This window comes from Lontra canadensis, unplaced genomic scaffold, assembly GCF_010015895.1.
Source record: "Lontra canadensis isolate GAN:19392208 unplaced genomic scaffold, GSC_riverotter_1.0 scaffold5, whole genome shotgun sequence".
Taxonomy (NCBI): domain Eukaryota; kingdom Metazoa; phylum Chordata; class Mammalia; order Carnivora; family Mustelidae; genus Lontra; species Lontra canadensis.
In genome coordinates, this window is record NW_022630999.1 from 3,609,716 (window position 1) to 3,623,528 (window position 13,813).

The 13,813-nt window shown below is 37.4% G+C and overlaps 1 protein-coding gene across 6 annotated transcripts in view; it reads left to right on the forward strand.

Annotated features, from left to right (window-relative positions):
- The window catches only part of NIPBL (NIPBL cohesin loading factor), a 198,427-nt gene that overhangs the window by 163,469 nt on the left and 21,145 nt on the right, over window positions 1-13,813 (forward strand). For all 6 annotated transcript variants that reach the window (XM_032851342.1, XM_032851344.1, XM_032851343.1 and 3 more), the window contains 2 exons: window positions 11,955-12,063; window positions 13,528-13,664. In XM_032851342.1, the coding sequence (XP_032707233.1) occupies window positions 11,955-12,063; window positions 13,528-13,664 (246 nt within the window). The remainder of the gene's footprint in view (window positions 1-11,954; window positions 12,064-13,527; window positions 13,665-13,813) is intronic.

Here is a 13,813-nt window from a genome sequence, read left to right on the forward strand (position 1 = left end):
CTTTTTTAAACATCTTCATGGTATTTCATATGTTCTTCAGTCTATAATATCTTAGGTTCTCTTCCTAAATCATCTTCTACATATTATCTTTTATTTCATAAGTTTACATAATATATTTGGTGTCATTTCCCTCCTAAGTCCAATAATTAGCTCTATGTTACAATTCATTGTGACCGTCTTACTTGTATTTATGTCAGTCATCCCAGATGGGACATAATAATTTCAAAAAGGCTCTACAACTGCATGTTTCATCTGATAATTACAGTAAGTAAGAATTAATTGTAGCTATCAGAACTGTCATTTAGTATTACAAAAAAGGATCTAAGATAATATCCATATGTATTATTGGCAAGTTAGAAGCAGAAAGGAGATGACTAGATTTGTAATCTCTTAGCAGTAAATTCTATGTTCTTATATCTTTACTTTCTAGTCCTCTTTGGCTACTTGTTCATTCAGTCCTTTTTTCCCATTGTGTATTTTACTTTAGTTTCTGACAATAGTTTATCAGTGACACTGTGACTTCATGATACATCATTAGATTAACAGAATTTAATTTACTGAAAGAAATAAAGCTTAAAAATATTTATTATAGGGGGACCTGGGTGGAACCTCAGTTGGTTAAAGCCTCTGCCTTCCGCTCAGGTCATTATCTCAGGGTCCTTGGATCGAGCCCCACATCAGGCTCTCTGCTCAGCAGGAACCTACTTTCCCCACCCCCCACCACCTGCCTCTCTGCCTACTTGTGATCTCTGTCTGTCAAATAAATAAATAAAATCTTTTTAAAAAATTAATATAGATGCATTTAAAGAGACATAACCACTCTTAGCAGTTACAACAACATGTATGCATAACTTTTAAGAGAGCTTAGGAAGGATCTAGAGAATAGACTGCCAGAATCATTGGAAATTCTTGAGTCAAAATAATAAGTGCACGTGGGTGCACCAGGCTGGCTTAGTCGGTAGAGCATACAGCTCTGGATCTTGGAATTGTGAGTTTGAGCCCACACTGAGGGTAGAGTTTTTTTAAAAAAAGAAAAAAAAATTAATTAAATTAAAAATTTTTTTAATTAAAAAATTAAAAAAATTTTTTTTTAATTAAAAATTTTTTTAAAAAAATTCCCAACACTTTGGGTGCCTGGATTGCTCAGTTGGTTAAGTGTCTGCCTTCGTCTTGGGTCATGATCCCAGTGTCCTGGGATTGAGCCCCATATCAGGCTCCCTGCTCAGTGAGGAGCCTGCTTCTCATTCTCCTCCCCCTGCTGTGCGTGCTCTCTCTCTCTCTCTCTCTCTCTCTCAAATAAATAAAATCTTAAGAAAAAAGGATTAGCACACTTCAGCTATTTCCACTTGAGCTCATATACACTCTACTCCATCCAGTTTCCATTACTTCTCATTTTTATTATTTTTGTGTTGAGTGTGTTTCCTATGGATCTGTGATTCTCAACATATGGCATGTAGTCATCTTTTAGGGAAACTTATAGTACTGTAGCTTCAAATTCAGACATGCATCAAACTGTCAAAATAAATAATTTGTTAGTATATACACACACACTTTAAATGTATGCAGATTCATTGCCTTCATAACCTTTAATGAATTCATAGTTTTGTAACTTTTAATGAATTCATAGTTTTTTTGCCATTTTTCAGTAGCGCATGAAAGAAAAATCTCTATCATGAAAGTCCTTGTATTTTTTAATTTCTATAAAGTAGTCTAATTAGTTTAAATCCCTATGATAAGTACACAAAAATTGAATTGATTTTTTTTTTTTTAGTGCCACTCATTTTCATTGCTTTTGGTCCTTTTTTAGTTTATAAGAAAATACAGGTGGGGTCCTTGAGTGGCTCGGTTGGTTAAGCATCTGCCTTGGGCTCAAGTAAATGATCCCAGGGTCCTGGGATCAAACCCCACGTCTGTTGCGCTCCATGCTTACGTGGGAGTCTACTACTCCCTCTATTCTGCCCCTCCCCGACATGTGCTCTCTCTTGAGTGTGCCTGCTCACTCTCTCTCAAATAAATGAATAAAATCTTTAAAATTATTTTTAAAAAAAGAAAATGCAGACAGTGAAAAAAACTTGAATAACATATATTTCATATGTTCCTGGCCTAGTACTCTAAAACAAGATCTCCTTGAAGTTTACAGTCAAATACTTTATCAACCAATGAATGAACAGGAAAATTAATGTACTCGTGTAATTTAATAGTACCCCACATCTTAAAGGAGGAGACTACTGAAACATAGAGCAACTTAGATGAATAATAAAAACATTACAAAGAGTTAAGAAGACTTACACAGTAGAGTACATATTCTGATTCCATTTTTATAAAATTCTAAGAGAGTCAGAAACTAGTCTGTATTGGAAAAATTCAGAAGAGTGGTTGCAGGGGACCAGGGATTGATATGGAAGGGACATGTACCTAGGGTTCTCCAGAGTAGCAGAACCAATGGGATACTGAGAGGAGAGAGAAAAGGATCTATTATAAGGAATTGGCTCATGGAGTTGTGGTGCCTCTTAAATCCCCAAATCTGCTGTCTGTAAGCTAGAAGTCCAGAGAAGCTACTGGTGTAGTTTAGTCTTTGTCTGAAGATCTGAACCAGGGTACACGATGGTATAAATCCCAGTTGGAGTACAAGAGAAACCTGATGTCCCAGCTCAGACAGAATAGTCAGTTTCTTCCTTCTTCCACCTTTTGTTCTTTTCAGGCCCTCAGTGGCTTCTGTGATACCCACCCAAATTAGAGAGGATAATCTGCTTTACTCAGTCCACCATTTCAAATGTGAATCTCATCCAGAAACATCCTCCCCAATACCCAGAAGTAATATTTAGCCGAATAACTGGGTATTCTGTGACCCAGTCAAGCTGACATATAAAATTAACCATTACAAATCCACTTTGTCAACTTGGCACATATATATATCTCTTTAAACCATACTTCAGGGGCACCTGGGTGGCTCAGTGGGTTATGCCTCTGCCCTTTGGCTCAGGTCATGATCTCAGGGTCCTGGGATTGAGCCCCGCATCAGGCTCTCTGCTCAGCAGGGAGCCTGATTCCCCCCTCTCTCTCTCTGCCTGCCTCCTCTCTGCCTACCTGTGATCTCTATCAAATAAATAAATAAAATCTTTAAAAAAGAACAAAACATACTTCATTTCCAAAAACAATAACAAGGTCATAGTTCCACCTAACATGATACAGCTATCCTGCATACAACCAAAAATGCACTAATCTCTTTCCCAGGAGAAAAAAATGAAGCCCTTGAGTGATAGTTACTCTTCTCTTTGATATCCCATAACTTAAATATACTATGATATGAAGTCAATACATCTTGTGTTCTATGGTAAGGGAATAAGAGGGGAAAAAATTATTTGCTCTTTCCTCTTTCCCTCCTTCTCCCTCTTACCATCCCTCCCTACATACACACACACATACACACACACACACACACACACACACACACTAATGTGTTCATAACAAAATAAGTAGAAAATGCTCATGGCAACATTTTTTTTTTCTTCTATATCTTGTAATGTGGTCATGGCTGCCTTCTTCTGCCCACTATCCATTCCCCTTTGCCTTCAACAAGGACCTTAGCTGGTCTTGGTTCATGGTGGAATGACTCATAACTTCATTCTTGAAGGGTCTTCACCACTAGTAGTCCTGCCTGGCTTGGGTTGATACAGTTTTACATTGACCTTAATCACAGGAGATGGTAATACTAAAAGTTGCCATAAGGGATCTCCTATGTTCCAGACATACTCTTCCTTATCTCCATTGTGGAGCAGAATTCCAGTCTCTCTCTGGTAGTCAGGATCAGTCACTCCAGCCAGTACCCTAATTCCCTTCTTTGCCTGTTGATTTAGAGGCACAAGGAGCCCAAAGTAGTTGGGTCATCATCTTAACTTTCAGTTCAGTGGGATAGTTGTATATCCAGGTGGGAGCTCCTTCTGGAACTAAGACCTCTAGGTCAGCAAAGCATAAAGTTACCAGAAGTAAAAATTTTGCTAGCAGGTTGCTAGAGGTAATAGTGAGTGATGCCACTCCCATTTCCACCCCTTGCAAATTTCTGGATTGTGAATTCTGGTTGTGGGCTCAACAGCACCAAATACTAGATACTGATTCAGAGCATATAGAGCCTTCTGGAGATCTTGCCCCAGCCGTGCAGGATATTGCCACCTATCTGGTGCTATATGTAACCCTTCAAAAGTCCATTCCATGTTCTATCAAGCCACTTGGATTCATTGATCAAAAGTAATTCTGTAGAATACCATGACAGTAAATAAGGCATTCTATAAATCTACAGGTGGTAGTTTTGGCAGAAGCACTGCATGCAGGGAAGGCAAGTCTGTATCCAGAGGGTCTGTTCCAGTAAGAATATTAAGAAAATGGTCCTGTGTAATCAACCTGCCCACGAGATAGCTGACTCTTCACCCAGGGAGTGGTTCTATGTCAGGGACTCGGTGTTGGTCTCTGCTGCTGGGAGATTAGTCATTCAGCAGTGGCCATAGCCACACTGGCCTTCATGAATAGAAGTCTGGGTCACTGAGCCCATGTATAACCTCCATCCCTGCCACCATGGACAGTTTGTTCATCAGCCCATTGAGCAATAAGGGTAGTTGGGAAAGAGGCTGATATCCTCCAAGAAGATACCTACAAAATGAGTCTTCCTATCCACTTGATTATTTAATTCTTCCTCTACTGAGGTCATCTTTTGGTGAACATTCATGTGAGATACAAGTATCCTCATGTTTTTTGCCCAATCGGAGATGTCTATCCACATGCCTATTTTCTAAATTTCCTTGTCCCCAGCTTTCTAATCCTCTTCCTTCCAAGCCCCTAGCCATTTAGTCAAACTGTTGGCCACAGCCCATGAATCAGTGTAATACATAATCACATTTCTGGTCGTTCCTTCTTCCAAACAAAGTGAACAGCCAAAGTGAACGCACTGCTCAAAAGTTCTGCCTAGTGGAAGAATTTCCCTTCACCACTGTCCTTCAGGGATGTTCCAGTCAGGAGCTATAGTGCTACAAATGTCTTCTTTGCAATGGTCCTGTATACTGTGCAGACCCAATTGTAAACCAGGCCGAAGTCTTCCTCTCCTCTGCTGGTTGATCATAGGGGATGATAGTAGGGAACTCCCCATGAGTCCATAGGTACAGGCTGGAAGAGAGACCATATAGCAGGAATGAGAACCATAGGCATTTGGGCTGCTCTCACCCAGTCACATCTATACCACTTAAATTTGATGATGACTGCTGCTGTGCATACCCAGCTTTATATCTTGGGGGTTGGGGGGGTCAGGTAACACCCAGTTCATCACAGGTAACTCAGATTGCATGGTAGTGTGGTGACCCATAGCTAGGCATTCAGTATCTACTAAGCCCCAGTAGCAGACCAGGAGCTCTCTTTAAAAAGGAGAGTAGTTATCCGCAGAGAACGACAAGGCTTTGCTCCAAAATCCTAAGGGTTTGTACTGCATGCAGTCCCTCTATGGGATCCTTCCAAAGGCTCCAGACAGAATCCCTACCTGCTGCTGACACTTCAGACACCTTTGGATCATCTGACCCATGGTGCAAGCAGCTTGCCCAGCAGCCTGGATCTTGTGCACAGCCTTCTTCTCTTCTAAGCCCTACTCCAGCACAGGCAGCATCTCGGGTCACTCAGCAAATGAGCGAGAGTAATACATTCAGAAAAAGAATTTGTTGCCTCTAAAATCAAAAGCCCACTAGGCATTGTGCCTCTCTTTTTGGTTATATATAGGAAAGGCCAGATGGAACAGTTTATCCTTTACTTTAGAAGGGATATCTCGACATACCCCACACCACTAAGACACTAGTAATTTCACTGAAGTAGAAGACCCCTGAATTTTTGTTGGATGTATTTCCCCACCTTTTGACACACACAAGTCTTACCAGTAAGTCTAGAGTGGTTGCTACTTTTTGCTCACTAGGTACAGTCAGCATCATACCATCAATGTAATGAACCAGTGTGATAATCTTATTAAAGGAAGAGGTAATCAGCTGGCCTTGCCTGCTGACAGCAAACTGCTTCTGGTAGGACTTTGACAGGGATGGAGAAAAAGACATCTGCCAGAAGGTACCAGGCAACCAGGGAATGTATTAATTCGCTCGAGTAATACCTTATCTGGTACAGTAGCTGGAGTTGAAGTCACCACATGGTTAAGCTTATGCTAATCCACTGTCATTCTCCAAGATCCATCTGTCTACTGCACAGGCCAAATAAGTAAGTTGAATGAGAAGGTGGTATGAATTACCATCTCTGCATCCTTCAAGTCTCTGATGATACTAATCTTGACAGCCCCTCCAGTAGTGTAGTATTGCTTTCAGTGTACTATTTTCCTGGGTAGAAGCATTCCTCGTGGCTCCCACTTGGCCTTCCCACCATAATAGCCCTCACTGCATGGATCAGAGAACCAACGTGAGGATTCTGTCAGCTGCTGAGTATATCTATTCCAATTTTGCATTTTTGTACTAGGAAATAATCTCAGGGTGTATTTGGGGACCCACTGGACTCAGTGTGAAACAGACCAGAGTTATACCTCCATTGACCACCTGACCTCCAAACCCCACCCCTACTCTGACTTATGGGCCACAGCAGCCTTTAGGGTCTCCTGGAATTAGTGCCAGTTCGGAACCAACATCTAATAATCCCTAAAAGGCCTGATCAATTCCCTTTTCTCCAATGTACAGTTAACCTGATAAAAGACCATAGGTCCCTTTGGGGAAGGTTAGGTAAAGAATTAACAGTATGTTTTCCATAGAGTATGGGACTCCTTCCATACTTAAGGAATCAAGAGGATTCCTCAGAGAATGACAGAATGTGTGTGTCACCAAAATTCATATGTTGAAGCCTAATCCCTAGTGTGATACTAGGAGGTGGGGCTTTGGGGGGATGATTAGATCATGAGGGTGGAGCCCTTGTGAATCAGATTAATGCTCTTCTAAGAAGAAACACAGAGAGATGATCTCTCTGTTCTCTGCCACATAAGGATATAACAAAAAGACCATCATCTGCAAGCTAGGAAAAGAATCTTTACCAGAAGATGCTGGCACCTTGGTCTCAGATTTCCCAGCTTCCAGAACTATGAGAAATAAATCTCTATTTAAGCCACCTAGTCTATGGTATTTATTATAGCAGCCCAAGCAAAGACAGAAATTGGTACCAAAAAGTAGGATACAGCTGAAAACAAATAATGTGGAAGTGGCTTTGGAGCTGGGTAATATGTAGAGACTAGAAGAGTTTTGATGTGCTATACTAGAAAAAGCTGATATTTCGAGGGACCTTGAAAGGCAGTTCTTGTGAGGGCTCAGTGTGAGAAAAGAAGCTGTAGAGAAAGCTTTTGTCTTCTTAGAGAATACTTACATTCAAATACAGAATGTTGATAGAAATACTGACAGTAAAGGCCATTCTGATGGGGTCTCAGACGGAACTGAGAAACATGCTATTGGACAGCAGAAAAAGCAGTCTTTGTTACAAAGGGGCAAAGCACTTGGCTGAGTTGTGTTCTTGTTCTGGTGTTTTATGAAAGGTAGAACTTCAAGCATGAAATTGGATATTTAGCTAAGGAGATTTCTAAGTAAAGTGTTGAAGGAGCAATTTGTTTTGTTTATAATCAAATACTATTTCTCCTTCAGCCAGTGAGTGGGTAAAAAGACTGTTATATCCACACAGTTTCATAGTATTCCACATCATAAAGGAACAAACTGTTGATATGTACGACTTAGGTGAATAATGAAAACATTATGCAGAATGAAGGAAGCCCTACACAGAAGAGTACATGTTTTGATTTATATGAAGTTCTAGGAGAAGCAAAATTAATCTGTATTGGAAAGACTCAGAAGAATGATTGCAGGGGGTCAGGGATTGACTGGGAAGTAACGTGAGGGAACTTTCAAGGATGATGGTAATATTCTATACCAGTGGTTCTAAGAGTTAAAGTTACTGAGAGTACCTGCAACTTGTTACATACACGAATTCTAAGGCTTTACCCCAGTAACTCTGAGGGTGGGCCCCCATTCTATATTTTATAGTCTCTCCAGATGATTCTGATATGAGCTACAGATGCAGATCACTGTTCTGTATCTTGATAGGAGTTTGAGTTCTAATGGTGAATGCACTTAACAAAACTGAGGAAATGAACACTGAAGATTTGAACATTTGATTTTGTGTAAATTTTATCTCAAAGGGGAAGAAAGTATACTGTTTACAGTTTACTTTGAAATACATCAAAAATAAGATGGATAAAGATGTATGTGTATGTGTATGTATACATATGTATATGTATATACATGCGCTTATGCATATATAAGCATAGGGCTGGTTTAATTTCGGTGTGTGTGTATGATTTAACACCAAAGAAGAAGAAATAAGTAATCACTCCAGGAAGCACAGGAAAAAATTTTGATAAAATTTAATAACTTTGAATGATAACTTCTAATTAAGTAGGAACAAATTCGAACAAAATAACTATAAACCTAAAATGAAAATCATGCAAAATGGGAATAAGTTCAGAGATCTCATCAAAATAAAAAATAATCGGCAAGAGGCACCTGGCTGGTTCAATTGGTAGAGCATGTACTTTTGATCTCAGGGTCTTGAGTTCAGCTTCATGCTGGGTATGGAGCCTGCTTAAAAATAAAAGAAGAGGGTGCCTGGGTGGCTCAGTGGGTTAAGCCTCTGCCTTCAGCTCAGATCATGATCTCAGGGACCTGAGATCGAGTCCCGCATCGGGCTGTCTGCTCTGCGGGAGCCTGCTTCTCCCCCATCTCTCTCTACCTGCCTCTCTGCCTACTTGCAGTCTCTCTCCGTCAAATAAATAAGTAAAGTCTTTAAAAAAAATTTTTTTTAAATAAAAGAAGAAAAAATACAGTCATCAGATATGTTGAGATGATTATAAAATGTATGTGGAAAAGCAGAGAACTAAAAATAATTGTCATTTTTAAAATGCAGGAGAACTGACTTGCCTTACCAAATATAGGACTTATTTTAAAGATCTAGTAGATAGTGTGGTACTAAATAGACCAATAGAACAAGATGGAGAGCCCAAAAATAAGCCTCCAGGTATTTAGGATATACTTTTAAAATAGAAGTGGCACTGCAGGATGAGGAAAGAACAGAGTTCTTAGTAAATGGGGCTGAAACGATTGGCTATTGAAAAGGAATTTTTCTTTTCTTTTTTCTTTTTTCCTTTTTTAAGATTTGCTTCCTACTCTGGGGCCCCTCAGTGGCTCATTTGGCTAGGTGTCCAACTCTTGGTTTCTGCTCAGGTCATGATCTCAGGGTAATGAGATCAAGCCCCACGTCAGCCTCCGTGGTCAGTGGGGAGACTGCTTGAGATTCTTTCTCCCTCTCCCTCTGCCCTCCCACCACTCCAGCACCCACATACGTGCTCTCTTTATCTCTCTCAAATAAGTAAATCTTAAAAAAAAAAAAAAAATTGATTCTTACTTCCAACTTAGTAATCACCTCCATATAAAGAAAATCTTTAAAACCTTTAGAAGATAATATATGTAAATATATTTTCGACCTTTCTGTAGGGAAATATTTCTTAAACAAGTTCCAAAGCCATTAACCTTAAAAGATTGATAAATTTCAGTGTTGAAAGGAAGTACATTTTTGAATCGAAAGATATCTTAAAGCAAAAACACAAGTCACAAACTGGGAAATGATGTTTGACACACATGTAACATGGAAAAAAGGATCATTATTAAGAATATGTAAAGAACTCCTCTTCTATAAACTGACATAAGGCAAGAGTCCCAGTAGGAAAATAAGTAAAAGGCATGAATAGGCATTTCATTCAAGAAATAGCACATATGGCCTATACAGCGTTCAACTTCATTAATAATATGGAAATTATAAATCAAAACTATGTTTTACATTCATTTGATTAGTGGAAATTGAGAAGTCAGATGATAACAAATGATGGAAAAGAGATGAATTAAACAGTATCTCTTAAACTATTAATTGAGAAAATACTGCACCAATTTGAAAAAATACAGCATTATTTCATAAAGTTGAACAATTATATAATCTGTGACCTAGTATTTCCACTTAAAGGTATATACCCAAGAAAGTCTTGCATATGTGTTCAAGGAGACAAAAGAATTTTCATTATGCCATTAAAAATATCTAATTCTATCTAAATTAATTGCAGTATATCTAAACTAATAGCAGTATTAACACAGTAGCCTGTTGCTTATCAGTTAAAATGAATAAAATATAGTCATTTGCAACAACCTGGATTACAGTTGGGGACATAATGCTGAGTGAACAAGGCAAGTCCCAGAAGCCAACATCTAGCATGATACGTTTTAGAAAGTTGAAAATCAGGCAAAACTATAAACAGTATACAGCTTACACGATTTTTTTAAGCAAAGAAATTAGAAAATTCCTGATAATGGTTACCTTGAAGTGACACAGAAGATGGAATAAGGGAAGGAGCACATTGGGAAAATAAAAGTCCATGGAAATATTCTTGTTCTTGAGTTGGGTTCATAGTACAGTATTTTTATAAGTAAGTTAAAGAGGCACATGGTAGTGTTGATGGTGTGTCATGAACCAAAATATAGGATTTATACTTTTGTGTATACTTAATCTCTTGGAAAGGAAAAAGAGAAAATAAGGAAGAGAGGATTGTTTTCTGCTCCTTCCTGGAAAAGACTAGCATGTGATTTTAGTAGCTGCTTAAAGAATCGAGTTGTGGATCAGGACAAGTAGAGTTTGCTGTACAGAGTTGAAACTGAAAATTGAAATTTTCTTTGATTTATTTCTTTAAATTGAAGCGGATGTGGGCAACATACATGTTATGTTATACTGATTGCTGTCAGTTGTTTTAATCATTTGTGCATCTTGTAGCGAAAGTTTAAACTTGAGCTATCCCAAACTAGCCACATGTGTTTTTGGGTTTTTTTTTTAACTTAATTTGAATTTTTGTTTTTATTTGATTTTAATTCTTCGGTCATGCTAGCAACATTTCACATGTTTAGTAGCTGCACATGTCTTGTGGCAACCATATTGGACAGCACAGATAAAGAATATTTCCATCATTGCAGGAAGTTACATTGGACAGCACTGGAACTCTTCATGAAAATCAAATACACATTTCAACTTCCTTAATATCTCCAGAGCTGTATTAGCTAGTAGTATTAACAAAAATATACCAAAGATGACTTTACAACTGACCTATGATTATAAAAGTTTGAATTGGTATAGTTAGACTGATCTTTTCTCATCTCCTCATTCCTAATACTTTTCTTACATTGTTTATTAATAATTTGGCAAAGGATAATACAAAAAAGAAATCTAGCCTTATGTTTTGTAATTTAAAAAATTGAAGGTGCAATTCAGATGAAGTTATAATTATATTAAAAATGTAATTAACAGGGGCGCCTGGGTGGCTCAGTGGGTTAAAGCCTCTGCCTTCGGCTCAGGTCATGATCCCAGAGTCCTGGGATCGAGCCCCGCATCCAGCTCTCCACTCAGCGGGAAGCCTGCCTCCTCCTCCTCTCTCTCTCTCTCTCTCTGCCTACTTGTGATCTCTGTCTGTCAAATAAATAAATAAAATCTTTAAAAAAAAAATGTAATTAACATACTTTTTTGAGCTATCAAAGGCCTTGAAATAAGGAAGAATAGAAATTCTTTAAAATAATCCAACTAGCACTGAGCATTAAGGAAGGTTACCTTTCTCATTTCTCTCAGGTCCTACATACAGCAGTTAAAATACTTCATACTAACATTGTTTGAAAGTATTTATAAATTACTGGTTTATAAGATATTTTAAAACATTTGCTATATATTTTTTATTTATTTGCATTTTCCATATTAATTGTTAATGACAAACTGAAAGCTTTTTATGGACACATTTAATGCATTTATATTACTATTGCCTAATGAATAATTATACCGGGATTTTTTTTTTTATATATATACATATATAGTTGTTGAAGTCCGAAGAGGATTCCTCATATAAACCTGTGAAGAAAGCTTGTACTCAACTTGTTGATAACCTAGTTGAGCACATTCTTAAATATGAGGAATCTCTAGCTGGTAAGACATTTTATATATTGGTAATTAAGTTGATTTTATAAGATATTTTAAAATACTTTGGGCACATTTCTCAATTTTGCTTCTGGTTCTACTTAGCCTAATAATTAATGACACTTTTAAATGAAGGGGGTTTTTTTGTTTGATGTTGCATCCTAGATTGTATTGTTTAGGTTGACTAAGATTATCTAGAGCAGTATAATAAAAGCATAGGTCTCATCTCTTCTACATCTTTCAGTAGCATAATTTTAAATGTTATGTTGAACAGACATCAAAGTCCAGGTGCTAATACGGATTTAGCTAGTTGCACTCATCCAAAAACTGCTAGATATCTTTTAAATGATATAGAATTTTCTCTCAAAAATGAAATTGTTTTAACTATGATAAAAATGTTTTTAAAAGATTTGTAGTACATTCCTAATATCATTTATAATTGTTATATAAAATGTGTTTAATCTGGAGCTAGATAAAACGGCTAATATTTTTTAAGTTGACAAATTCCTTAAATACTTAATATTTTATATTATCTATTACATTATTTACCAGTCACAGATTTGAAGTTTATAAATAATTATATAAAACTATAAAAGTAATTGATAATCTATTGCTTAAAGCACCCAAGACTAACATTACTTCCCATATCCTAATATACAGTGATGAGGAACAATAGTCAGCCTTGGTCATTCTCCAGAATTGGGAGCCTTATAGAGGTACCATTACGGCACCTAAGGAAATTGTTGCTATCCTTTATATTTTATATGCAGTTTATTTTCTTTAATTTTTTTTTCATTTTCCATGTGTACCTCTTTTTCTTTTTATCTCCTAGTTCTGTTTCCCCTATTTTAGCCTATCCTAGATTTTAAGGGTGATACTGTTGTCAGTGTTGAAAAATTGCTAATCTCTTCTAAAAACTAATTTGCCTCCTGAGAACCACTGTATCTCCTAACTAGCAGCATTTTCCTCCCACTGGAGCATAGTTTACTTTTCTGAGGTAGCGCTGGTCCAGCTTCTTAATTTGTCATGCCAGTCTTTTAACATTCTTCTACCATGGTAGCATCTCTCTTTTCCCAGTACCCTCAAACACAGTATCACCAGAGCTAATTTGTTTTTGTCCCCCTTTGCTAACTTTCCCTTACTTACTTTCATCCTTTTTAGATACCAGCAACACCATGTTTATTCCCAAAACCCCATCCCTAAACTTAGCTTCTATTCTACTTATTAACTTCAACCCTATACCCCTTAGTGTAAAATTTGCCTTCCGTAGCACAGCCTCTTTGTCTTGTATTCTTAATATATGTAATATGTATAATAAAAGAAAAAATGTAGGAAGTCTAGTATCATAAGAAATGCTAATCTTTTATTGAAGCATGTATTAAATCAGTTCAGGGGGTGATATTGACTAACTTAAATAATTATATAATTTCCACTGCCTTGTCATATTTTAGTATCTTATTTCTGTTTTTCCAGACTCTGACAATAAAGGTGTGAATTCTGGAAGATTGGTAGCTTGCATAACCACTTTGTTCTTATTCAGCAAGATAAGACCTCAGCTCATGGTTAAACACGCCATGACTATGCAGCCATACCTTACCACTAAATGTAGTGTAAGTATAGAGCTGTCCTACTTTTCTGTCTTACCATGTAGTATTTTCAATTTAGAATTCACATGATGTCATCCATACTTTCACTGACCAGCTGTGTCTTATACTCAAATATATGTTCTAATATTTGTGGCAAGTTATCTACAGATATT